The sequence below is a fragment of the Sorex fumeus genome, unplaced genomic scaffold, assembly GCF_029834395.1.
Source record: "Sorex fumeus unplaced genomic scaffold, SorFum_2.1 ptg000191l, whole genome shotgun sequence".
In the NCBI taxonomy this organism is placed as follows: domain Eukaryota; kingdom Metazoa; phylum Chordata; class Mammalia; order Eulipotyphla; family Soricidae; genus Sorex; species Sorex fumeus.
This window is the reverse complement of record NW_026606248.1, coordinates 3,603,284-3,629,371: the sequence shown is the minus strand read 5'-3', so window position 1 is coordinate 3,629,371 and position 26,088 is coordinate 3,603,284. Positions and strand designations below refer to the sequence as shown.

Below are 26,088 nucleotides of genomic sequence, written 5' to 3'. Positions count from 1 at the left end.
TTAAAAAATCAGGGGTTATTTAACTCCATTCTTCTTCTAAACAAGGTCTTACTAATGAAAGTTCTTTGCTCTTTTTGTTTGTTTGTTTTTTGGGGTCATACCTGGTGATGCACAGGGGTTACTCAAGCTTTGCACTCAGGAATCACTCCTGGCGGTGCTCAGGGGACCATATGGAATGCTGGGAATTGGACCGGGGTCGGCCCTGTGCAAGGGAAACGCCCTACCCGCTGTGCTATCACTCCAGCCCCGAAAGTTCTTAGCTCTTAAAGTTATTTTTCCAACACCAGAATAGCCCAAGGTTCTCAGAGATTCTGAAAGGATTCAAACTGACCTTCCGAGGCTTCACCTTATCCTGTATGTCATACTGTCCAATTCCCTTATAGCTGATTCCAAGCCACCAAGGAAGTCCTTGTTTATCCTGGAAGATGGAAAAGCATGAGAACCAAGACCTAATTGTTCAGTCTTCTACAGGTGAAGGAACATTTACTAATTTCACACTTTAGCAAGTATCAGCAAGTCAACATAAAACTGTCTTGGTAAACAAAACATTACTTAAAACCTAACGTGCTATTAAAATGTCTTCTTAGAGCTTCTTCAAACAGTAGTATTGATACCATGATAAAGGGTAAAATATTACTGCTTTAATTAAACAGCTAGAGAGAAGAAATAAAATGTAAATAATTCAACTAAGAATTAATCCAGAGTACAAAGTCAATTATCCATTTGAAAAGAAAAGAAAAGAAGAAAGGTTCTTTGTTCTTTTGATTAGCAATCAGTTATAAAGGTCAGGGAAGTTTCCAAAGAATTACAAAGATGAGAAAAGTGGTTCCAATTCCTAATATTTATTATACGGTTAATAGACGTGGCAATACTGAAACTTCTCTTGGAGACCGTACGACTCAGTGACAGGATGTTTGAATAATGATTTTGAGGTACATATGGGGAGGAGAAGAATTTTTTTCCCATAAATTTGTCTTTTAGGCCTTGCCAAAGCAAATGATATATTGACTTAATGAAAAACTTAGGCTAAGACCTTTACCATATGCAAACAAATGAAGAAGTAGCAGAAATTTGAATTGAAATGGTATGTAATTTTGGTACAGTATTCTCAACAGACATTCATTACTCAGTTCCCCATCATTTTAAATGGTAAACATTTTCATAACTTGAAGTCACTCAAGATTGATCAAATTTAATTTTTTCTTAAGATATACTTAAGCTTTCATTTTTTAATTTTTATTTATTTTTTTCTTTTTTTTGGGTCACACCCAGCAATGCACAGGCATTACTCCTGGCTCTGCACTCAGGAATTACTCCTGGCAGTGCTCAGGGACATATGTGATGCTAGGAATTGAACCCGGGTCAGCCATGTGCAAGACAAAAGCCCTACCTGCTGTGCTATCACTCCAGCCCCAAGCTTTTATTTTTTTAAAAAGAAAAACAATCTATGTTAAAAGTTGAATTTTCTAGATACAATTTTTTAATGTGTATTGTTAGACAATAGAGGGATGATGAGATAGTACAGAGGGCAAAGCACTTGTCTGGCATGTGATTGATCCGAATTCAATCCCTGGCACCCTACATAGTCCCCACCCCACCAGATGTGATCCCTGAGTGCAGAGCCAGGAATATGCTCTGAGCACTGCCAGGTGTGGCCCTAAAACCAAACAAAGCAAAATTCATGAATGCTTCATGAATCTGTGTGCTTCATGAACATGTTTCATGAACCTGCTCAGGGACCATGCTAATCTTCCCTGTATCATTCCAATTTCAGTATAAGTGCTGGCAAAATGAGTATAAGAATTTACATATTACACATACTGATAATGTGATTTTAGGAAGTTGGCATTGTTTAGTTTCTCTCAAAAAATAATATGGGCATTATGAAAGTCTTGTCATAAAAGGTACTTACCTTTACTGCATAATAATGGACTCCATAGGTTGGCAGAGCTTCTACTATTTTCATATACCTGTGGAAAAGAAATAGATAATTCTTTATTATAAAATAGAGGGCCCTCTTGGGAAAGTATATGACTTTCCTCATTATCACCATAACTAATGTCTGACTAAGTAGAAATTATATTATGTTCCTCATTATCACACTAATGTCTGACTAAATAGAACAAGAATAAACCATTGTAGAATGCGATGTATTTTACCTTAAACAAGTGTATGGGAAGTTTCAAATAAAACAAATTTCAAAAAGCTGGAGAGATAGCTCAGTGGACTGAGTGCCTGAGAGAGACCCAGGTTCAATCCCTGACACCACAATGTTCCTTGACAGCAGTGCACCTCAAGCACCCTGTGTGTGGGTCCAAAGCCAAAAGCAACCAAAAGAGAAAAGTTCTATAGGAAATCATTTTTATGGGTTAGAAATATGACACTGGATAAACCAAAATTTCTAGTATTTAAAAATACTAAATGCAATTATGTAAGCAATGAGAATCGACTTTAGGGTCATGTTTGTAGTATTTAAGAAGCCTTTCACATACAAATTGATCTATAACTCTTAGAAAAATATGCTTCATTCTTAAAACTCTTAGAAATGCACACTTTAAAGGGACAGATTCTGGGACTGGAGTGATAGTACAGCAGGTAGGGCGTTTGAGGCTGACCCGGGTTCAATTCCCAGCTCCCATTTGGTCCCCCGAGCAACTTCAGGAGTGATTCCTGAGTGCAGAGCGAGGAGTCAGCACTAAGCATCGTAGAGTGTGACCCAAAAAGCCAAAATAAATAAATAAATATATATACATACATAAATAAAAATAAAGAAACAGATTCTATAGTCTATAAAGTTGATTTTTAAACATATGCTTCCTCTGGGGCCAGAGGGATAATGCGTCAAAGGACTAAGTACATAAACTGCATGTGGGAAAGTCGAATTCAGTCCTTAGCACAGCATGATTCCCCAAGCATTGCACGATGTGGTTCTCGGACAAACAAAAAATGCCTCCTCAAAAAAAATTAAAGCAATTGTGCTGCCATTTGCTATTTTAATTTCAGTAAGAATTCACAGTCTACCCCCAACACTTTATGGAGTAGAGAAAATTGTGTAAGACTGCCTTTTTGTCCACAGAAATTAAAGTCAGTATCTAAAACAAGGTGACTTTTTTTTTTCCGGTGACAAGTCTCGAACCCAGGACATCATACATGAAAGACTCTACATATGCTCTACCATTGAGCTACAGCCCCAACCCACTCCTTTTCTTCATAGGGACCCTTCTTTGTGGTGCTTGGGCCCAGAAGTGCTCAAGGACACCAGGGCCACAAAGGCAGTGCTAATGAGGGTGGGTGGTGGAGCATACCTTATTGTATTCAGGATTTAGGGTCTCTCTTTCTTTTGCTTTTGCTTTTTGGATCACACCTGGCAATGCAGAGGGGTTGCTCCTGGCTCTGCACTCAGGAATTACTCCTGGCAGTGCTCAGGGGACCATATGGGATGCTGGGAATTGAACCCGGGTCAGCCGTGTGCAAGGCAAATGTCCCACTGTGTTATTGCTCCCGCCCCAGATTTAGGGTCTTGAGTATGTTAGGCATGTGCTCCGCCACTTAAGGAATCTCTCTAGTCCCTGACTTGTAATTATTTATTTTTTTAAAAGCTGACTTTTTGGGTTTTGTTTTGGGGCTACACTCAGCGGTGTTCAGGGTTTATTCTTGGCTGTGTGCTCAGGGATCACTCCTGAATGTGCTCTGGGGACCACATGCAGTGCCGGTCATCAAACCAGAGTCAGCCGTGTGCAAGTCAAGTACTAACTTCTGTACTATCTCTCTGGCCCTAAAGCTGACTTTTAAATGACATTTAAAAAACCAATTCTTTAGGAATTCATGATCAGTAATTTGTACCTACTAGCCTGTCCTCCCGTTGTTCATCGATTTGCTCGAGCAGGCCCAGTAACGTCTCCATCGTGAGACTTGTTGTTACTGTGTTTGGCATATCGAATCTGTCACGGGTAGCTTGCCAGGCTTCGCTGTGCGTGCAAGATACTCTGGGTAGCTTGCCGGGCTCTCCGAGAGGGGCGGAGGAATTGAACTCGGGTAGGCCTTGTGGGCCTCGTGCAAGGCAAACGCCCTACCTGCTGTGCTATTGCTCCAGCCCTCGTTTCAAAAAAATAAAGAGAACATAAGGTTGGTAAATAATGTGCCTAAATTGTATTATGCAGTAGTTTAATTTTACAGCTAGGATTCTAACAGAATGAGTTGGGTCCCGGTCTAGAGCAGTGTTTCTCTACTGGGGCCAAACGGCTTCCTCAGGGCTCTCAGGATAATCTAAGAGGAAAACGGGGAAAAACAGTGTAAATGGGGGCCAATAGGTAAGAGAGGGAGCCACAGGAAGGGAACAAGGTCAGAAGGGGGTGACTGTTGGAAAAAGATTGAAAAACACTGGTCTAGAGCCGTTAAGTATAAATTTGGAGAGTCTCTTAACTGAACCACAAAGATAATGAATAAGGGAAATAAGGACTCTTATTTAAAGCAACAATACTTCCTAATATGCTCACTGACTTGTCTTCGAATATATCAGGGAATTTTTCCCAGTTCAGTAAATTAACATAATAACTTGACATATGAAGAATTCCATTTTAGAAGCATGACTGTAAATTTCCAACACTTTGAAGAACACAGGTGAGTTATAATGATAATAATTAGTAATAATAATAAAAATTATTCAAAGAAGTAGCAGTGTGGGGAAAATCTGTGTTCTGACCAGGATTAGTGATTTCCAAGTTTTTATTTCTCCCAAGCTATGTGCTATACTTTACATTAAAAAAAACCGCCTCAAAAAAAAAAGCCTCTGGTTATAATTTTACTCATTTCCCAAAGAAATAATGCCTTATTTGTTTTTATAATTAAAACATTATAAAATAAAAATTTAGTTTTCACAAGCACTTGAATATGACTTGTGGTCTAGTTTTAATAAATGGATGAAAATACTGTACGTTTAAAATGTAGAAATGGGAATGAAGAGACAGTACAGAGAGTAGGGTGCTTGCTGGGTTCGATCCCCGGCATCCCATATGGTTCCCCAAGCATGGCCATGAGTAACTCCTGAGTGCAGAGATAGGAGTAACCCCGAGCACCACCAGGTATGGCCCTAAAACTCAAACCAAAACAACCAAACAACAAAAAAAATCAGATTACTCAATATCAACACTGTGTGTTCCACCCAAAGTAGAATCACAAACCTGGTAACAAAATGGCATTCTGACAATTTTTGTTTGACTCACAATAAAATTTTCATAGGGACCAGAGAGAGGACCACAGTAGGTAATGTGTTTGCCTTGCTTGCAGGTGACCTGGACTTGATTCTGGCACCCCACATGGTTCCCCCAGCTCCTCCATGAGTGACTCACAAGCATTGAGAATAGTCTCTGAGTAGCAACAGGTGCAGTCCAAACATTCCTTCCTCCACTAAAAAATAATTAATCTTCAGTATTAAAAACTGAAGTTTCAAACTCAAAACTTCAAGTCGAAGAGATAGCTCAGTGAAGGGGATAGAGGAGGGTGTGCGCTTTGTGGCAGAGACCCATGCTCAGTCCCTGGCTTCACATAGTCCCCAAGCACTATCCAGGAGTAGCTCCTGAGCACTAAAAGATGTTGCCCCCAAACAAAAACAAATGAGAAACATGTAAGTTAAAGGAAAGAATAATACCTACCGAACCACAGCTTGACCTCGAGTCAGACCTTTGATTTTCAAATAGTGTTCAATGACCCTGTCCTCACTGTAAAACAAAGAAATGAAAAACAAACAAGATATGTGACGACCTCTCTTAAGATTTTCTATTTTATATGAATATTTACATAATATATGGCAATGTTAATTTTAAAAACATATTAGAAAATAAAACAGTATCCATTTATCAAGTGTCAAACTAATATTCTTAGCCACAGCTGAATGGAATGTGATAAATACGAAGCAATGCTATTAAAGGTGAGTTAGGAAACATTGCTGGAGAAATTTAAGGGTTTAAAAATGACCGCAAGCAAGAAGGCTCTTGAAGAGCATGCTGGGAAAACTGGATAGACACATGCAAAAAAAAAGAAAGAAAGAAAGAAAGAAAGAAAGAAAGAAAGAAATTATACCCTGATCTTAAACTGAATACAAAGGTTAATTGCAAATTAAAGATCTTATATTTGCTTGAGCAGGCCCAGTAACGTCTCCATTGGAGACTTTGTTGTTACTGTGTCTGGCATATCGAAGACTCTCGGTAGCTTGCCGGGCTCCTGTTTATATAAAATACATTGTAGAAAACTTAAGAAAGACTCTAAAATCTCGAATGTAAAGAAATCTTCAATGATATGACCCCACTGGCAAAAAAAAATAAAAGCAGAAATAAAAAAATGGAAAGTCCATTAGACTAAAAAGCTTCTGTACTGTGAAAGAAATGAAACCTAGTATAAAAAGACATGCCACTGACTGAGAGAAAATATTCGTTCATGACACTTGAGACAAAGAGATGTAAATCACTCTCAAAGCTCAATAATAAGTAACAAACCCATCAAAAAATGGGAAAAGGAGATGAACATTAAGATGGCCAGCAGACATATAGGAAAAATATTCATCTTCACTGATTACTGGAGAAACGCAAATGAAAACAAAAAAGAGATACCACTTCATACCAGTGAGAATGGTCTTTGTCAAAAAGACAATAACAGTAAGTGCTGGTGGGATGTGGTGAAAAAGAAACATTTATTCACTGCTGATGAGACTGCGCTTCAGAAAATGATCTGGAGATTTCTCAAAGCATTATGAATAGGTCTTCTACATGACTCTGCAAACCACTCCTGGGCTCTGACCCAAGAATACAAAAAATTAATTCCTCAAAAACATATGCATGGGGCTGGCGCAATAGCACAGCGGGTAGGGCATTTGCCTTGCACGCAGCCAACATGGCCGACACCAGCTCGATTCCCAGCATCCCATTTGGTCCCCCGAGCACTGCCAGGAGTAATTCCTGAGTGCATGAGCCAGGAGTAACCCCTGAGCATCGCTGGGTGTGACCCAAAAAGTCAAAAAAAACAAAAACAAAAACATATGCATGGCTGTTCACTGTAGCATTATTTACAAGAACCAAGATCTAGAAAAAAACCCAAGTATGCAACAACAAATGAATGGCTAGAGAAATTGTGGTGCATATATACTCAATGAAAAACTATTCAGCTATGAAAAGGGATAAAATAAGTTGCTGAAATTTGAATGGAAGTGTATATTATTTAATATACTCTATTATGACATATATCACATGGCATATAACCGATTAATACATATGTTACTATGTATATTATATACAGCTACACATACATACTATAGCAGTAAAAATATATAGTCTATTATACTACTATATGATATAGTAGTATATAAAATACAATCATTTAGCATATATATTACACACTGAAACTGAAACATTGTCCTTCTATTGTTCATCGATTTGCTCGAGTGGGCCCAGTAACATCTCCATTTTGAGACTTGTTGTTACTGTGTTTGGCATATTGAATACGTCACGGGGAGCTTGCCAGGCTTTGCAGTGCAGGCGAGATACTCTCAGTAGCTTGCAGGACTGTCCGAGAGGGGCGGAGGAATCGAACCTGGCTCTGCCGGGCTGGCAGTGCTCAAGGCAAACGCCCTACCACTGTGCTATTGCTTCTGCCCATATTATACACTATATTGCACATAATATTTATTTCAAATATAGATATTAGAATAAAACAGTGGTACTATTGTGAAAAATAACAATGTAAAAGACTGCTAAGTATTGGATGTCAAATATTTGTTCCTTAAATTGTTCTGAATGATTTAAAAAGAATTAAAACTGCTTCTGAGGGCTGGAGAGATAGTACAACGGGTAGGGTGCTTTTCTTATGTGTGACCAACACTGGTTAGATTCCCAGCATTACATATGGTCCTTTAAGGCTGCCAGGAGTGATTTCTGAGTGCAGAGCCAGGAATAAACCTGTGAACCACTGGGTGTGACTCCCAAACCAACATCAAAACTAAACCAAACAAAAACCCCAAAACAAAACAAAACAAAAACCCAACCCTTTTTATGAGTCTTCTCTCAACTTCTAAACTTATGAGTTCAATCTAAATATTCTGAATTCAATTTAAATATTTTGTTGCCATTTCTAGGGACATAGCTTTAGTTATTGTACTAGTCATAAAACTTTATCATCAGAAGTAAAAGAGAAAAAAAAAAGAAGTAAAAGAGAACCTGGTTAAAGTCTGGTAACCTCTGACATTTTTCAGCTCTTATAAACTACTTTCAGACAGATAACTCCTTTCTTCATATCTCAACTATACTTACAAAAGAAAATGTTTTTACCTCTCAACAACCATTAATCAATGGTAATCCACCCTTGTTATTTTTCCTAAGAGACTGTCACTTAACAATGATTCATTTAGATGGTCCAGTGAGGATGTCATGTAGCCTCAACCCTCTCACTGTTCATTTGAGAAATATATTCCAGCTTTCACAAGAAAGCCTTCTATGTCAGATATTTACTTTGTAATCAGTTTTTTTCTAGTGCAAAGTAGATATCATCTCTAGAATCCTGAAACTTACAAAAAGGAAAGCATATTTTTAAAAAGCTGTTAGAAATTCAAAGGGGAAAACGTATTTTTCTAAGAAAAATGTGGTATGAAAATAGTAAAATATACTCATTGAGATACAAAGAAAACTCAAACTATACAATGATTTCTGGGCAGAGAAAAAACTTCTGGTTGCTTCTGGTTATTAACAAGTCCCTTGTCAAAGAAAACCACTTATAAAATTTTACTTATTCTCTGCTAGATGAAGGCAACTGACACAGTGAGTGTACATATACCAGGAATTAAGTTCATAGAAAAGTCATGATAGACCTTTGACATCACTTAATCACTTAACTTCCCGTTAATCGTCGATTTGCTCGAGCGGGCGCCAGTAACGTCTCCATTTGTCCCTGTCGCGTGCTAGTGTAGCCCAGTGGCATCTGTTCGCTCCGGGAACATGAAGGGCCTCAAACCGATCGTTCATGATCTTGACGAAGAAGTCTGACCATTTGGTAGGTGGGTAGCCATGTGGTCTTTTGACATCCCGTGGAATCCAGTCAGTAACAGCTCTAGTCCAGCGGTCGTCTTTAAATCTCATTACGTGAACAGCCCATCTGATTTTCGACACCTTGGCAAATGAGACAGCATCCCTGATTCTTGATCGTCGACGGATGTCAGAACTCCGGATTCTCTCTCTCATTTGAGTGAAACGTGATATTCCAAGCATAGCTCTTTCTATTCTTCTTTGGGAGACCTGAATAGCGTTCTCATCTTGTTTGCATAGGGCCCAGGTCTCTGAGGCATATGTTAATGCAGGAAGAACAGTGGAATCAAAGAGATGTGCCCGGAGCCAGAGGTTCTTCGTCCTCTTAGCTATTTCTTCGACGTTCCTGAAGGTGTTCCAAGCCGCTCTCTTCCTCCTGCGCAGCTCGCGTGCCAGGTCATTTGTCATGTTGACTTCTCAACCTAGGTACACATAGCTGTTGCATTCGGAGATGGTCGTTCCATTGAGAGCCAATGGGGCATCAGGAACGAGGCTGTTTCTCATAAACATTGTCTTCGTAAGATTCAGCTGTAGTCCTACCTTTCCACACTCGCGGTCAAAGTCGGCCAGCATTTGTGCCGCTTGGCTGATGTTTGGTGTTATTAAAACAATGTCATCAGCAAAGCGGAGGTGGTGTAGTTGCCGACCATCTATCTTCACTCCCATTCCTTCCCATTCCAGTCGTCGCATGATGTTCTCGAGGGTGGCACTGAAGAGTTTCGGTGAAATGGTATCACCCTGCCGCACCCTTCTCTTGACATCAACGATCACTTCTTTGTAGAATGGTGAGATCCTGGTAGTGAATCCGCAATACAGCTCACGGAGGATCCTGATGTATTGGGCTTGAATGCCCTGATTGGCTAGGGCCTCGATGACCGCTTCTGTCTCAACAGAATCAAAGGCCTTTTTAAATCAATGAACGTTAAACAGAGCAGCATCTTGAACTCCCGAGAAACCTCAATGAGCTTGGTTATCGTGTGGATATGGTCGATGGTGCTGAATCCTTTGCGGAACCCTGCTTGCTCACATGGTTGTCCTTCATCTAATGTTCTGCCAATCCTATTCAGGATGACTCAAGTGAACAACTTGTAGATGACAGACAATAGGCAGATCGGGCGATAGTTGCCAATGTCATGGATGTCTCCCTTCTTGAACAGTAGTACGGTCCTGCTGGTTTTCCATTGGGACGGAACCTTGCATTCAGACAGGTAGCGAGTGAAGAGCCGAGCCAGTGTATTGATGAGTACTGACGGCAGGTTCTTCAGGTGTTCAGGTCTGACCTTGTCTGGGCCAGGTGCTGTTTGTTTCTTTACTGACGAAATGGCGTGTCGGATTTCGGAAGGGAGAACGTTGGGAACGACATATCCATCCTGTGGAATTTGGTATGTCGGCAAGTGGACATGGCTATCGAAGAGATTTGAGTAGAAGTCATGGATAATCTTCTCCATTGCCGTTCTGGAGGATGTGACGGATCCATCAGGACGTCGGAGGGCAGTCATCTTGGTCTTTTAGTTGGCGAAGGACAGGCGGGCGTTACGAATACTTTTCCCGGCTTCTGCCGCATCTACTAGCACTTCTGCTCTTCTCTCAATTCTAAAAGTAAAGTAAAGGCCCTCCCATTGATCATCGATTTGCTCGAGCGGGCCCAGTAACGTCTCCATTGAAGACTTTGTTGTTACTGTGTCTGGCATATCGAATACTCTCGGTAGCTTGCCGGGCTCTCCGAGAGGGGCGGAGGAATCGAACTCGGGTCGGCCATGTTGGCTGCGTGCAAGGCAGACGCCCTACCCAAATTGTTCCTCGGAACATGCGACCTTTGACATACTTGAGTGCAAAAGATCACTACTCTTTGTACCTACAATCTTGGTAGAGTGACCACTAGCAAACTTTAGAAGATTATTTCACCAAAAGGATGAAGGCCTATTTGATTATTACTTTTGCGGGGGAATTTAATATTTACTTCAATTAGATGTTGTTCAATCCTGAAAACCATGAAGTTCTCAATGAAGACCATGACAGCAGTGTCAGCTTTTATCTTGGCTTAGCTTACCAGTAAGCAAGGGATGGGTGCTCCTGAAGGGTTTTGGTTGGAAAGGCTGGTAGTGTCTTTAGATCCTTCCTGGCATTTTCATCACTAATGAAAAAAAACACACACATAAACATCATTTTCTAAAATATTATCCAAATTTGTCCCAAATGAAATCTGAAAATAACAATAGAAGATCAAGTTCTGTCAAAATGTGGTTGACAGAACAGAAAATGTCATGTTAAGTGAAATGAGTCAGAAAGAAAGGAAAAGGCATTAGAAAGATTGCACTAATCTGTGGAATATAAAGTAACAGAATGGGAGACCAATACCCAAGAGTAGTAGAGATAAGGACCAGGAAGTTTGCTCCATGGCTTGGAAACCGGCCTCACATGCTGGGGGAAAGGCAGCTCAGAGAGAGAAGGGAACACCAAGTAAAGGTTGTTGGGAGGCCCCATTCGGGTTGAAAGATGCATGCCAAAAGGAGACTAGAGGCCGAACACAATGGCCGCTCAATACCTCTACTGCAAACCACAACACCCAAAAGGAGAGAGAATAAAAGGGAATGCCCTGCCACTGAGGAAGAGTGGGGTGGTGGGAGATGGGGGGGGGGAGGGATGCTGGAAACAATGGTGGGGGGAATGGACACTGGTGGAGGGACGGGTAAATGATCATTGTATGACTATAATGCAAACACTGAAGTTCATACGTTTGTAACTGTACCCCACAGTGATTCGCTAATAAAAAAAGATAAATTAAAAATAAAATGTGGTTGACAGGGAAAGCCCCCAGTACAATGACCATGTTATATGATATTTTGAAGATTTTCAAAGACAAGAAAAATTCAATAATATTAAACTATCAAATTTTTTCTTAAATTTTTATTAGTGAAACACCATGAGGTACAGTTGTAGATTTACAATTTTTTGCTCTTGGGTTTCGATTATACAATGATCAAATACCCATCCCTCCACCAGTGCCCATTTTCCACCACCATGGATAATATCCCTCCCACCCCCATCCCCCGTCCCCCCCTGTCTCTGTGGCAGGGCAATCCCCTGTGTTCTCTCTCTCCTTTTGGGTGTTGTGGTCTGCAAAAGAGGAATTGAGTCGCATAAACTGTCAAATTTTTTTACTTTGCTCATGAACAAATTCATTTTCATGATATATTTCCTGAATGTATTTTATTACATAATATTTTTGTGGCATGTACTTTCCATTTTTTATATAACATTCTTCAAATTACATTAAACATCTTCCCAATATTCCTATAGCACATACATAACTATCATTAGTGGCTATAAAATATTCACCATGTTGGAATACTGGTTACCCTAAAACTATTCATGTAGTATCAGCAGGGCTGTGGATTCCTAGCAATGATATTTATACCACAGGGATTAGGTAATGGGGTGTTTTGCATGTGCTAGAATTTATTGGATCCTGGCAGTACATACCCCTTGGGCATCGCTGGTAGCTCTGGAGTCCCCTGGAATACCATCAAGTTTGTCTCTAATGGACCTTGCACATATGGGTGGCCCTGGCGTTCCTCTGCACTGTAGGGTCCAAGCATCTCTGCATTCTTGAACTCTACCTATAAACCACTGGCCTGGTTGGTCAAGTGTTGCTGGGAGTGTCCCTAGAATTCTCTGAGAACTGCTTGAGATGCTCCCCCATTAAAACAACAGAAACAAAGCACACATAGCATTTTCATTTTTAATGATAGATACTATTGCAATGAGGTGTGATTACACTTAAGTATAAATTTGCGACTCTCTAAAATAAAATAAATGAGGTGGGCCTGTTGTGGGAAATCACCTGCATATAAGACTTGAAAAAGCATTTCAAACAAAAGTCAAGCTATCCCTCAAATCAGATCAGGTAAACTTAAATGTACCTTGGGAGTCAGAGGGATAGTACCAGGGGAAAGCATTTGCTTTTCCAAGTGGACATTTCCAGCTCAGTCCCCATCACTACATATGGTCAGTTCTCCCAGCACTGCCAGAATGGTCTGAGTAGAGCCAGAAGTAACCCCTGAGCACTACAAGGTGTGGAGAAGAAAAAATGCCTTGTGTAAGGTTGGCTATTAACTAATTATAAACTGTCAAAATTTCAGTTGCCAAAAGAAAACAGCACAGTCCTTATGGAATTAAATTGAAGGGAGAACAGGTAATGCAATTCAGTCATAATTGGTCCTGTACAGTATGAGAGAAAAATACTTCCTGTTTCAAGTACTAAAGAGTTAGTCTCTGAGGAAATAGTTCTTGCTCTCTAGGGTTTATTCGAGTTTTAGAAAAGTATAAGAGGGGGCTGGAGCAATAGTACAGTGGGTATTTCCATAAGTACACTTTCCATATGATAAGTACTATCAGTGTTTTGCGGGCAAAAGTATGAGGTTTAATGAGGTCAAGCCACTTACTAAATGTTTCTGATGCTACACTGAGAAGCCACAAGGCAAACCCCATCTCTCTGGCAATAAAGACCGTGACCAGAACCTTCTGTTTTATGGCTGAGCCCAAATCTGCATCCCAGGGCAGGGTCCTTATGAATAAGCATGAATAAGCTTGTCTCTAATGGTGATGGCTCCTCTGCACCCTAACCTCTACTCACATATGAAAATATTGTTCAGTTTCAAAAGATCTGAAATAGTTTCAAAACCCATCTGTTTTGCATTTTTACATTAGCTTTCCTGGGATTTACCCCAATGAAAATCATGATATTGTGCACTGGTGAAGGGAACATTGTATGACTGAGATTCAATCATGAACAATTTTGTAACTGTATTCCTCATGGTGATTCAATTAAAAAATTATGATATTGAAAGACCAAATATCAAACCCAAGCTGAGTTTTCTTCTAATGAACTGAACACTATTTGATCAATTATTAGACTGAACTAGGGAATCAAGCAAAGCCTACAGAGAGACAGTTTGACACAACTGCCCGGGGCTGTTTCAGAAGTTGCTGTCACTGCTGTCACTTGATCCAGTTTGGTGTTAAATGATTCTTCTTTAGTGTCTTAAATAAAAAATTGTTTTTTGGATTTATCACAAAGTTTTATGACTGTGCACAGGACAATCATAAGAATACAGGCATAAACTTCCACTAAAAATCGTGAAGGGGCCAGAGAGAAAGTACAGATAACCTCTGGTTATCTGTGAGGTGTTTGCCTCACATGTGGCCAACCTAAATTGATCCCCAGCACAGCATACGGTTTTCTAGCAGTGCCAGGAAAGATCCCTGAGAGCAGAGCCAGAAATAATCTCTGAGCACCATTAGGTAAGAAGAAGACTAAAGAAGACTATAATTGAGTGTCTCCTAGCTTGAGACTATGAACGTATCTGTCAACATAACATTTCAAAGCCAGGTTTGTGGTCTTTTCTAAAGGTGAAAGATCCAGTTTAACAAATTACTGCAGAAATAAAAAGTCAGTTGGCTCTTATCCTTACACAAGGATGAATCTCCCTATTCATCTGAAATCTGAGCAGTGTGGCTCAAGCACATTGGCAGACCTTGGAAAACTGGTTTCAGCTTCCTGAAAGTTAAAATACACCATAATCCAATTTACTCATATGAAAGGTCACCTGTCAACTCCTAGCAATGATATTTATTTTTCTTAATTATTTCTTTCATGCCCCATCCCTCAAATCCCATTTTCTTTTTTTAAGAAGTTAACTTTTGACTTGTTTATAAGGGTAAATTCACGTATATGTTCAAAAATGATAAAGATAATATTTTTGATCATTAATCATTACCATAGGTATGATCCTCTGGCTCCGCTGGAATATTTGTTATTTTTTAAAAATTATAGATACTGTTGAGGCAGTGTAAACCTGACTTACTAAAGCAGAAGCAGCTGTTTACCATAAATTTGTTCATTTGACCACTCTGTATTAAGAGTGTGCTGCATGTCGGACCTGTGGAACCGAGTGATGTATGATAAAATTGTCTTCTCCCACCCACCACACACACACACACACACACACACACACACACACAAACACACACACAGCATTACTCAGGGGATATGCCAATTTCAGTTCTGGGGGTTGCTGTTGGTAGTATTTAGGAGACCCCGAGGTGCCAGAGACTGAAGCTGAGACTCCCACATGCAAAGCATGCACTCTCGTTCTTTGAGCTATTATCGCTTGACTACTGAAACTAGTTTTGGGGGCCATACCCTGCAGTTCTCAGGACTTCTTCCTGGCTCTGTGCTCAGGGATCACTCCTCGCAGGCTCGGAGGGTGGGAGGGTCATATGGGGTGAAGAGGATCAAACCTATCATTCCAGTCCTTTCCCTGCTTCTTTTCTGCCATAACTGCTTAAACAGTTAAAAAGCAGTTTCAGGGCCCAAAGCAAATAGGGTATGCCTTGCATGCTGCTGATCAGGTTGATCCCTGGCACCCCATACAACCCACCTTGAGACTACCAGAAGTGGCCCCTGAGCTCAGAGCCAGGAGTAAATCCTGAGTACCACCATGTGTGGCTCAAAATCCCTACCCTTTCAACCCACCTGCTCCCCACATCCCAACAAAAAAAAGAAGCAAGGAGTTAAGTCAAGGAGAAGGTCTATCTGTAATTCTACTGAATGAGCTCCCAAACAAGAATGTATGAAAGGAAACCTCAGGATGCTGCCCTGTAAGATGGCTTTGGTTTCTTTGTACTGAAAATATGAGCATCTCAGAACGTTTATCTGTGTGTGTGTGTGTGTGTGTGTGTGTGTGTATTTAAGTATTTCATACTTGTCCACTAAACACAAACTATTTCTATACTTGCAGACTGCCTTTAGAAGCAATCACATGCTTCAATTGATGAGAAATGTTACTAAAAATAAACTCTGGTTTCTGACATGTCATTTTCCCAAGGATTTTTGGGTCATACCCAATGGGCCTAGGGATCATATGGTACTGGGATCAAACCAGGATCAGTCGCGTGCAAGGCATACACCTTAATTTTTCCACTGTCTCTCTGGCTCCGCTTTAGTGGTTCTTAATCAGGGCAAATTTACTCCTCAGGAGACATCTGGCAATGTTTAAATTATATCTATTTTTTTTGGCTTTCTGGGTCACACCTAGCGATACTCAGGGGTTACACCTGGCTCTGCATTCAGAAATTACTCCTGGTGGTACTCAGGGTACCATATGGGATGCCAGAGATTGAACCCGGGTTGGGTCGGCCACATGCAAGGCAAACACCCATACCCACTTTACTATCTCTCCAGCCCCAAATTATACCTATAGTCTATCTATAATAAGAGGGGTCAAGATGCTCCTCTTTACAGCTGTACAAAGTCCAAGACAGGCCTAACACTGAAAACTAACTCTCCTGCTCCAAACGCCTATATAGTCAAAGGAGATAAATCTTGCCTTTAATTACTATAAAAGTGATTATCTAATCCAATTTAACTAATTTTTCTCCAGGATTACTCTTAGAATATAAATATCAAAAAATACTTTGATACAAATATCTAATAAGAGTCAAACAAGAGGCACTAGATGTTCAGCTGTCTGAGTGAGCTGAAAAATGGCAAATCAAATGCAACATCAGGGGATGCTTCGATAGTAAAGTGGGTAGGGCACTTGCCTTGCATATGTTCAACCCGGGTTCAATCCCTGGCATCCTATATGGTCCCTAGAGGACCACCCCATGTAACTGCTGAGTGTAGAACCAGGAGTAAACTCTGAGCACTGCCCAGTGTTGCCCCCCCCCAAAAAAAATAATCAAATACAGCAACAGACACAGGGACACATGAGGAATGATGGTGAGTATGAGAAAAAGAAGAGCTATATTAAGTATTACTTAGGTTACACATTTGAGTGTGTGTGACAGAACAAGTGAAAATATTCAGGGGCCCAAACTCTTCTTTTGTTGCTTTACTATTCTTGGGATGTTGTGATGTTTGACATTGTCCAAGACAGCTCTTCACTCTGTCCACATTCCAGTCATCAGGGAGAGGAAGGATGAGGAAGACACACTCACTCCTTCTGGAATAGAACCTAAACACCATCACCTCTCCCTATTTTAACTGGCCAGCACAATCACACAGTTATTCTTAATTTAAAAAAAAAACACTTTGATATAGAGTTGCTATCTTAAGGCAACCACACTCCTCACTAAAAAAGTCTATTAATATGGAGGAAAGGGATAGTGCACACTATGGAAAAACAGTCAGACTCCACCGCTGATAGGGAACCGTTACTTGGATACAGAGAGTTTGCCTTATGGGAATGCGGAGCCTCTACTGCCTCCTGATTGGCTATAAAAAACAAGGAAATCGAGCCAGATGAATAGTAGAGCCAGTAGAAGCCAGTAGAAGTGTTATGAAGGTACGTGATCTTTGCAACTTGATTTTTAACCTCATATTTTTTTTAAATTGAATCACCATGAGATACACAATTACGAGGTTGTTCATGATGGGGTCTCGGTATTTAATGTTCCAATACCCATCCCTTTACCAGTGTACATTTACTACCACCAACGTCTCCAATTTACCTCCCGGTACCCTCCACACCCTCTCCACGCACCTCTACCCGGCCCTAGCCTGGAGGCAGGCTCTTTCCTTCTTTCTTTCTCTCACTCTCTCTTTTTCCTTCTGGGCATTATGGCTTGCAAGAGAGGTACTGAGAAGTTATCAAGTACATCCCTTTACCATCCCTTTACCTACTTTCAGCATCAATTCTTGTCCAGAGTGATCATTTCCAACTGTCATTGTCATACTGGTCCCTCCTCTATCCTAACTGTCCTCCCCTTGACCTTCCACTTGCAGCAAGCTTCCATCTGTGGACCAGTCCTCCAGGCCCTTGTTTTTTCAGATGAATTTTTAATAGTACACACTGTAAGGAATGCAGATCCTTAGGTAAGTTTAACAAATTTGGAACCTGGACTATTTCAAAAGATTATATCCTGAGGAAAGAAGGCACAGTGTTAAAAAAAAAAAAAGGTTCCTATTATTCCCCCAATCTTCTCATTTGTGCTACTTCCTTTCTTTGTAAAAACAAATCATTTTCTTGCAAAAATCTATTTAAATGCAAGAAATCTCTAAGATGCTACCAATGATAGGAAGATGACTAAGTGGTATACACCTAGCATAATAGGATCAAACAATGACTGAGTGGAGGGCGGGTGTTTAAATCTTATTTGTAAATTTATTAAAACACTTTCTTCCATTTAAAAAAAAAAAGGCTGAGACAGAGAGCCAAGTAGAATAAAAGTGAGTTTACATCTTTCAATATGTCATAAACAGTGGTAGAAATTCAAATAGTCAACAGACAAAAGCAAAAGTGTTCTTATTACTCAGGAGTAATTCCTGAGTGCAGGCAGAGCCAGGAGTAACCTGGCATCACCGGGTGTGACCCAAATAGAAAAAAAAAGTATAAAGCAAAACAAAATTCATATAGTCAAAGAAACCCTGGGAAAGAAAGAATTTCATGGGAGTGAAGAGAATAAAACACAGTAGCCTTGGACCCTGGCAGCATTCTTCAATATCTGACTGTTTCTTCCCTAACTCTTTTTTAAAACCATATATACTTGCTTTAAACATTCTTTGATGTGATGTGGTTCACAGAAAAAGCAGAATCAGTATGGGCTAATGTGAGAGGGTGCGGAAAGCAAACCCATTGGCTTGCAAATGAAAAGCTGCAATGCAAGAGGTTAGAATTTACTGGCCAGCCCCCACCACCTTTGTCTCCTTCTCCCCGAAACTCAAGAAACACAAGGGATTAGAAACAGAAGCACTCAATCAAGCACTTCATCATGTTCAGAATTTGGACCAAGCAGGATTTCAAGTTGAAAGTAGTTGAGTGTTTGCATATTCATTCATTTACCGAGGAACTGTGATTGACAATACTGTTAATATTAGTGTTTCAGGGACACCAGGATGCTATGGCTCACCCACTGCCCGAGTTTTCCCTACCTCTCTAGATCCACTCTCATCTGCTCCTTTCAGCCCCCAACAAATGTGCACACTTGGCAGGCTTAGTTCTAAAGCTGACTCACTCCTGAGTGCCTCCTGCTCACCCTTGGGAGAAGCCAGCCCAGAAATTTGCCTGGGAGTCTGAGGCCAAGTGAATCTCTGGAGTCTTCGAAGGCAGCCAGGTCTGGCTTCAGCACAGAAGGCCCCATCCAGTCTGGCATGCAGTTTGGTTTATGATTCAAGATAGATCCTGAGACCAGAGAAAGGGCCCAAGGGCAGTCGAGCGGGACACGGGGAGACGGGAGCAGGGACTAACGGAGCAGCCCCGAGATGTCTCTGCCTTTCACCAGCCAGAAATGCAGTCTTCCTGGACCAGCATTCCTGACCTTAATGGCAATGTTAGTGTGATTTTAAAGGTGTCCTTGACTGCAGCTGTCAAGGGGCGCCAGGTCCAAAGAGAGAGAAAGCTCATAAATCTCTGGCTTGCGGGCTTCTCTAGCCAAACCAGAGCTGCTGGAAGTTGCTCACTTTCACCATTCCAGCAGGATTCAGATGTCACAATGTGACATAACTCCTGTTTTATCTGATCGCCTAGATCTAGGCTGATCCTTTAAGGATTCCAGATTCCTATGCTGAGAGCTTCCTGCAAGGAAGCGGCCAGGTGACCCGCCATTTAGCTTCTATAACTATTTTTCAGGCAATGATTCCTTTGGCATTTTTCAAGGCCCCTTTCAGAATTATTGTTTTTCTTTTCTGACCTCAAAAGCCCTGAAGGAATGTGCCAGCCTCACTTGTTTTTCTTTTTTTGAGAAAGCCACATGTTTGGCTGAAGCCAAGTCCCTCTTTGTACAAACTGAAGCACTTGTGCGGAACAGCGGAACAGCCCTTTCCCCTGGCAAATGTGCGCACCTGTTCTTGGAGAATTGCAAACTCCCTGGTGTGGTCCAAAAACCAAACCAAAGCGACAATCAGCCACCTGCCACAGCCAGGCTACTCAACAAGGGAAGGCAGACAAGCAGCAAACTGGCTGCTAGCACTTTCCAGAGCAAAGGGATTGGGTTCCTGTGAAAACTGCTACCAGTTGAGCTTGTCATGAGGGTATCCATATGCTTCTGGGACCGTTAAAAACAGAAAACAACCTCCCAATCCAAGCCCTTAATTTTTACCCTTTCCTTCTCAATGCTAAAATTTTTCCTAACCCAGAATCCAAAGCCCGTATGCCTAAAAATAAATAAAACCAACATACTTAATATAATGACTAAAATAAAAGAGGCACAGAATGGTACCCAACAAAGAACTAAGCTATTTAAAAAGTAATGTGGGGGCCTAAAGTGATAGCAGGTAGGGCTTTTGCCTTGCACGTGGTTGACCCGGGTTCGATTCCCAGTATCCCATATGGTCCCCTGAGTGCTGCCAGGAGTAATTCCTGAGTGCAAAGCCAGGAGTAACCCCTGTGCATTGCCGGGTGTGACCCAAAAAGAAAAAAAAATAATGTAAGGGGTTGGGGTGGGGGTAGCGGGCACAGCAGGAACGGTGATTGCTTGCCCTCTAAGTGACCAGCCTGGATTTGACCCCCAGCACCACATATGGTCTCCCAAGATCCTCCAGGTGTGATCTCTGAGCTCAGAGACGAAAGTAGATTCTGACCACCAGTTTGTGTGTCCCCAAACCAAAAATAAAATGAAAAAAACAATGTGGGGATTGCTTTGCATGTGGCCAACTGGGATTCTATCCCCAATGCCCCATGTGGTTCCCAGAGCCTTGCCAGGAGCCATCCTCGAGCACTGCTGGGTGTGTCTCCAAACACAAACAGCTGGGGTAGGAGACAGGAGAGAGAGTACAAGGATTAAGGCACCTGCATTGCATGTGGCTAACCCAGGTTCAATTCCCAGCACCCTGTATTAAGTCCTGGGAGCCTTGCCAGGAGTGATTTCTGAACATAAAGCCAGGAGAAAGTTCTGAGCCCCACCTGATGTGGTCCAAAAAACAAAACAAAAACAATAAACAGTGACATGGATCTTAAATCCATTTTTTTTTCTGCATATAACTCAACAAAAGCTCTATTGGGGCCAGAGAGATAATACAGCAGGTAGGGTGCTTTCCTTGCATGCGGCTGACCTGGGTTTGATCCTGGGCATCCCCTACGTTTTCCCAAGCACCATCAGGAGTGATTTTGAGAAAGCCAGGAGTAACCCCTGAGCATTGCTGGTGTGGTCCAAAAACCAAATAAGTGAATAAAAATCATTTTAAAAGCCCATTTCATAAAAATGTAATATGAATGTAAGAACAATAGAATAAACTCCTGTTTGAACACTCAAAATAAAACCTACCAGTAGCCTAAATATCAGAAATCATTCCAAAGGATGTGCAAAGGAGACTCAAAGAACATGGCCAAGCTGTCTCAGAGGAGAGCTCTAATACCATTTCTATAACTAAAGATTTAGTGTCATTGGGTACAACATTAATTAGAAACATTAGCTAGTCTTCTAGCATTGCCTTATACAGACCTGGTGATAAGCAACTTCTTTATCTGCACTGGCTAGAAACCAATATGACCATCAGAGTTTTAAACAAACTAAAGAAATGGGTCATGGTAATAATCATAACAGGTGGCATTTACTTAATGATGGTCCAATGGTGTAACAGGTGCCAACTTAACAAAGCACTCATACTGGAACAGTACATAAGGTTGATAGCCTGCAAGAATGTGTCATTATTCCGTGTTTGTTAAATCATACAATTTTCAGTTACATGGTATTCTTAAGTTTATACTACGCATGCTAGTAAGAAAATACTTCTGTCTTTTCTCTATTGCCAAAATAAAAAATGCAAAAATGTAAAAAAAAAAAAAAGAATGTGTCATTATTAATCTTGGTTACGTTAATTTCCTCCACTTACCTACTAACTTTGAATAACACCTCTATGATTAGCAGTTTAAAGTATATTTTCAGTTTACTTAGAGTAGTTTTGGCCTAACTGTCTTCAAATCACTGTTTTGTAATAAGAAAAAGTTACAGTTCTTCGGGAACTTGGCCTTAAATGATGCCTCTGGTTTATTCTCTCCTTGTCTTAATAACTTCTATGGGACTCGAGATAGTACAGTGAGTAGGGTGCTTGCTTCCCACAGAGCCAACCAGTGTTCAATTGCCACATGGTCCCTAGGAGTTAGCCCTGAGCACTGCTGTGTGTAGACACAAAAAACCCAAGACAACTTCTTTATTTTCCTGGTAAGGGCAACAAGCAGAAGGAAATAATAGCCTCCTGATAGTAACATCAGCATTATCTGAGAACTTGCTAAAAATACAAACTCTCTGGGTTGGAGAGACAGTACAGTGAGTATGATGTTTGCCAAAAATGTGCTGACGCAGGTTTGATTCCCAGTGCCACATATGATCCCCTAAGCCCTGACAGTCATCTCTTAGCACAGAGTCAGGAAAACACACCCAGCATAGCTAGGTGAGGCCCCCCAAACCAATGATGGTGATAATAATAATGATATACAAATTTTCTGGCCCTAACCTCTTTCCCCTTACATATCTAGGAGCTGAAGGAATTGGGGTGGAGTGGCAGAAATCTGTATAATAAAAGACTTAAGAAAGACTGTAACTGGGGCTGGAACAATAGCATGGAGGGTAGGGCATTTGCCTTGCACACGGCCAACCCGGTTTCCATTCCCAACATCCCATATGGCCAATCCCCCCCCCCCCCCCCCCCCCCCCCCCCCCCCCCCCCCGCACCACCAGGAGTAATTCCTGAGTGAAGAGCCAGGAGTAACCTCTGGGCATCGCTGGGTGTGATCCAAAAAGCAAAAAGAAAGACTGTAACTGATAACAGAATAAAGGTGTCATAAAATACCAGGAAATCTAAGAAAGAGATAGTCATCAACAATTTAAAATAAGAAGCTCAAGGAGACTGGGGACAGAAAAGTCAGTTTTGTAAGAGTCTAGACTCAGCATAGAGGCAAAGTGAGCAGAATCATTTGCTCCCTCAAAAAAAATGCTTCCAGACCAGGAAGGTGATTCAGTGGTAAAATGAGAGTTGGGTCCACTCCCCATCACCCAGAATGCGCCCAACAACAGCTCCAACTGGCTAGGCAGGAGGAGAGCGCACCAAACCCTTTTCTACAGCAGGATTAGAAGTTTCAGCATTTCCTTTTCACAGAAGTGAAAACTGAGATTGAAGAAAAACTAAATTATGTAAACATTAAAATTTAAATTTTAAGCCAGAAAGGAGCAGCTGTGCTTCAAAGAAGCGCTGTGATGGCTTTGTCTCACTGCCCCAGAATTCTCCAGATAGGGAGTCCTAGGGAAGAAGCACATGGGCCGGAAAGGGAAGTTTTCTGTCAGCTTCATTGGGAGCGGCAGAATTCCTAATTATGGCAGCCACTGCTTAATTCACTACTTAAGAGGTTTATTTCCTGGGTGAGGACAGGCAGCATTTAAAAATTAGTTTCATATTGATTAGCCCAAACGGGATTAAGCCAGAACTGAGTAACCAGAGTGAATTGGGTTATCACTCAGTGTTCCTCCTCTAATGAAAAAGGTAACAGGGGCCAGAGGAATTGTAATTTGGGCAGGGTGCTTGCTTTGTACATGGCTGACCCAGGTTCAATCCCCAGCATCCCATATGGTCCCCCAAGCTTCCGCCAGAAGTAAATCCTGAGTACCACTGGTGTGGCCCATAAACAAATAAAAAATCCCTAACATCTGGCGCCAGAGTGACAGTACAATAGGTAGGGTGTTTGTCTTGCACGCGGTTAACCCAAGTTCCATCCCCTGTGTCCTACACGGTCCCCTGAGTAGCAACATGAATAATTCCTGAGTGTAGAGTCATCAGTAAACTCTTATCATCTTTGGGTGTGATCCCCCAAAAAATCAAACAAACCAATAAGGGCCCCCCAAAACAAAACGAAAGGAAGCACCCACAACTTTAGTCATAATTTTTAAAATATATATACAGTGCTACTGAAACAGACCCTAGCACATGCCAGTCCTATACACAAGTAACCTGAGTTTGATCCCCAGCACCATAATGGTCCCCTGATTCCCATCAGGAGTGGTCCCTTAGCTCAAAGCCAGGATTAAGCTCTGAGCACTGCTGGGAATGGCCCCAAAGCAAGATAAACAAAGAAACAAATATACATACATTTATACACACACACATACACACACACACACACACACAAACACACATATACATAGTACTTCTGGGGCTGAAGAAATAGTATAGTGGGTAGGTGCTTGCCTTGCATGTAGTCAACCTGGGTTCGAGCCCCGGCACCCAATATGATTTCCTAAGCACCACCAGGAGTAATTCCCGGGTGCAGAGCCAGGCATAACTCCTGATCATTACCAGATATGGCCCCCAAACCAAAAAATAAATAAACAAAATAAAATAAGCAAAAAATTAAAATTGCTGTACCATCCCAACAAAAACTTATGACATAAGGATTCCTGACACCCAACCTTTTATACTGCTTCAAAAAACTCTCACAGTAAGATGTTTATCCTGGGCAAGTTATTCCTATCATGGGATTATCAATGAGATGAAGAAAGTGGGCAACATGTCATTATCACTTTCTTTCCTAGCAGGTTGGTGACTCCGCAGCACACAAGATGCCTATCCAGAAGATCCTGCTGGGACCCAGGCCTGAGCAGTGACTCAGAGGCTCTGTTCGCCGCATGAATAGGCTCATTCCACTCTAGTCATAGGTTCAAGTCCACTCCTGCCAAGTTGCACTACTGATTACAGTAAATAATTAGCTTACAAAAACTGCTCATAGACTGCGGTCATTTCTTCACTGATAAAAGGAAGGGTCCCTCCGTCTCTCCACCCTCCTGACCCAATTCCAGCCAGGAAAAGCAAGCTGATTTCATCGGGTTCAACTCCTGAGTTCAGATGGGGAAACTGAGGCCCGCCAAAGCTGGAAGACTTACCAGTGTCCGGGGAACAGGCCGCACTAGCTTTAGAGGACTAAAGCCTGGGGAGTATAAATGAAGGGACTGGGGGTGGGGCTGTAATGGTGGGACGGGGGAATTGGAGATTGGAGAGAGGGAGGTGGAGGAGGAGGATGGGCTGGAAAAACCTGGCTGGCCAGCCAGAGGCGGAGGCGGAGGCGGCCCTGATCCTACCCCATCCCCCAGGTCACAGGTCTTTCCATTCTTGGAATGTCTTCCCCACCCCATTTCTCTCCAGCCAAATCTCATTACAAATCTACTTACAATGGCATGGAAGAGAGAGCTAAAAGGATTGCAGAGGTCATTCTGACAGGCCTGCAGAGGAAGCAAAGGATGTATCCTCTTTGGCACCCGCCACTGCTTCCGAGAAACAAGGCACCACCCTGCCACCCTCTTTATCAAGACAAAGAGAAGCGCCCCTCCCAGGGTTCAGGTGTGAACAAGCATTTTGAGGTTCTTCAGGTCCCCAGCCCCCTCACCTGCTCAACAACTGCACAGGCCAGAGAAAGGAAGGCTTATGGCTGGCAGGAAGCTGATCCTGGGACTGGCCTGTGGCTGCCAAGAGCAGCTTTCACATAGAGAAATTCATTTACTTCTGACAGACACCCAAGACACAGGAGCTACAGGAGCTATTTCTTTTTTTTTTTCTTTTGGGTCACACCCGGCGATGCGCAGGGGTTACTCCTGGCTCTGCACTCAGGAATTACTCCTGCCGGTGCTCAGGGGACCATATGGGATGCTGGGAATGGAACCCTGGTCGGCCACGTGCAAGGCAGACGCCCTACCCACTGTGTTACCACTCCAGTCCCCAGGAGCTTTTTCTAATTTATGGAAAGGAAGTTCTAATATGGAAATGAGTTTAGAGGCGTGCCAGGATTTGGATGTAGGCTAGTGCAAAGTTTCTGTGTGCTTAGAAAGTTTTCAAGGGACTAGCAGGCCAGCCTGAACCCTATTATTAAATAATAAAATTTGGGGCTGAAGAGACAATAGAGCAGGTAAAGATGCTAGCCTTGCATGCGCCTGACCAGGGGCTGGCACCACATATGGTACCCTGAACCCTGCCAGGAGTGAACCCTGAATAGACAGGAGAAGCCTGAGCACTGCTGTGTGACCCTCCCCCAAACCATAA

The 26,088-nt window shown here is 41.8% G+C and overlaps 1 protein-coding gene and 1 non-coding gene across 3 annotated transcripts in view; both read right to left on the bottom strand.

The window, feature by feature from the left end:
* FRMD4B (FERM domain containing 4B) overlaps nt 1-26,088 on the bottom strand; it is a 232,287-nt gene that overhangs the window by 45,471 nt on the left and 160,728 nt on the right. For both annotated transcript variants that reach the window (XM_056108020.1, XM_056108021.1), the window contains exons 8-11: nt 11,116-11,199; nt 5,652-5,717; nt 1,913-1,970; nt 332-418 (exon numbers count right to left, since the gene is read on the bottom strand). In XM_056108020.1, the coding sequence (XP_055963995.1) occupies nt 332-418; nt 1,913-1,970; nt 5,652-5,717; nt 11,116-11,199 (295 nt within the window). The remainder of the gene's footprint in view (nt 1-331; nt 419-1,912; nt 1,971-5,651; nt 5,718-11,115; nt 11,200-26,088) is intronic.
* On the bottom strand, nt 1,693-1,798 carry LOC130017344 (U6 spliceosomal RNA). Its single transcript, XR_008791386.1, has one exon. It is a non-coding gene; the product is annotated as a U6 spliceosomal RNA (small nuclear RNA).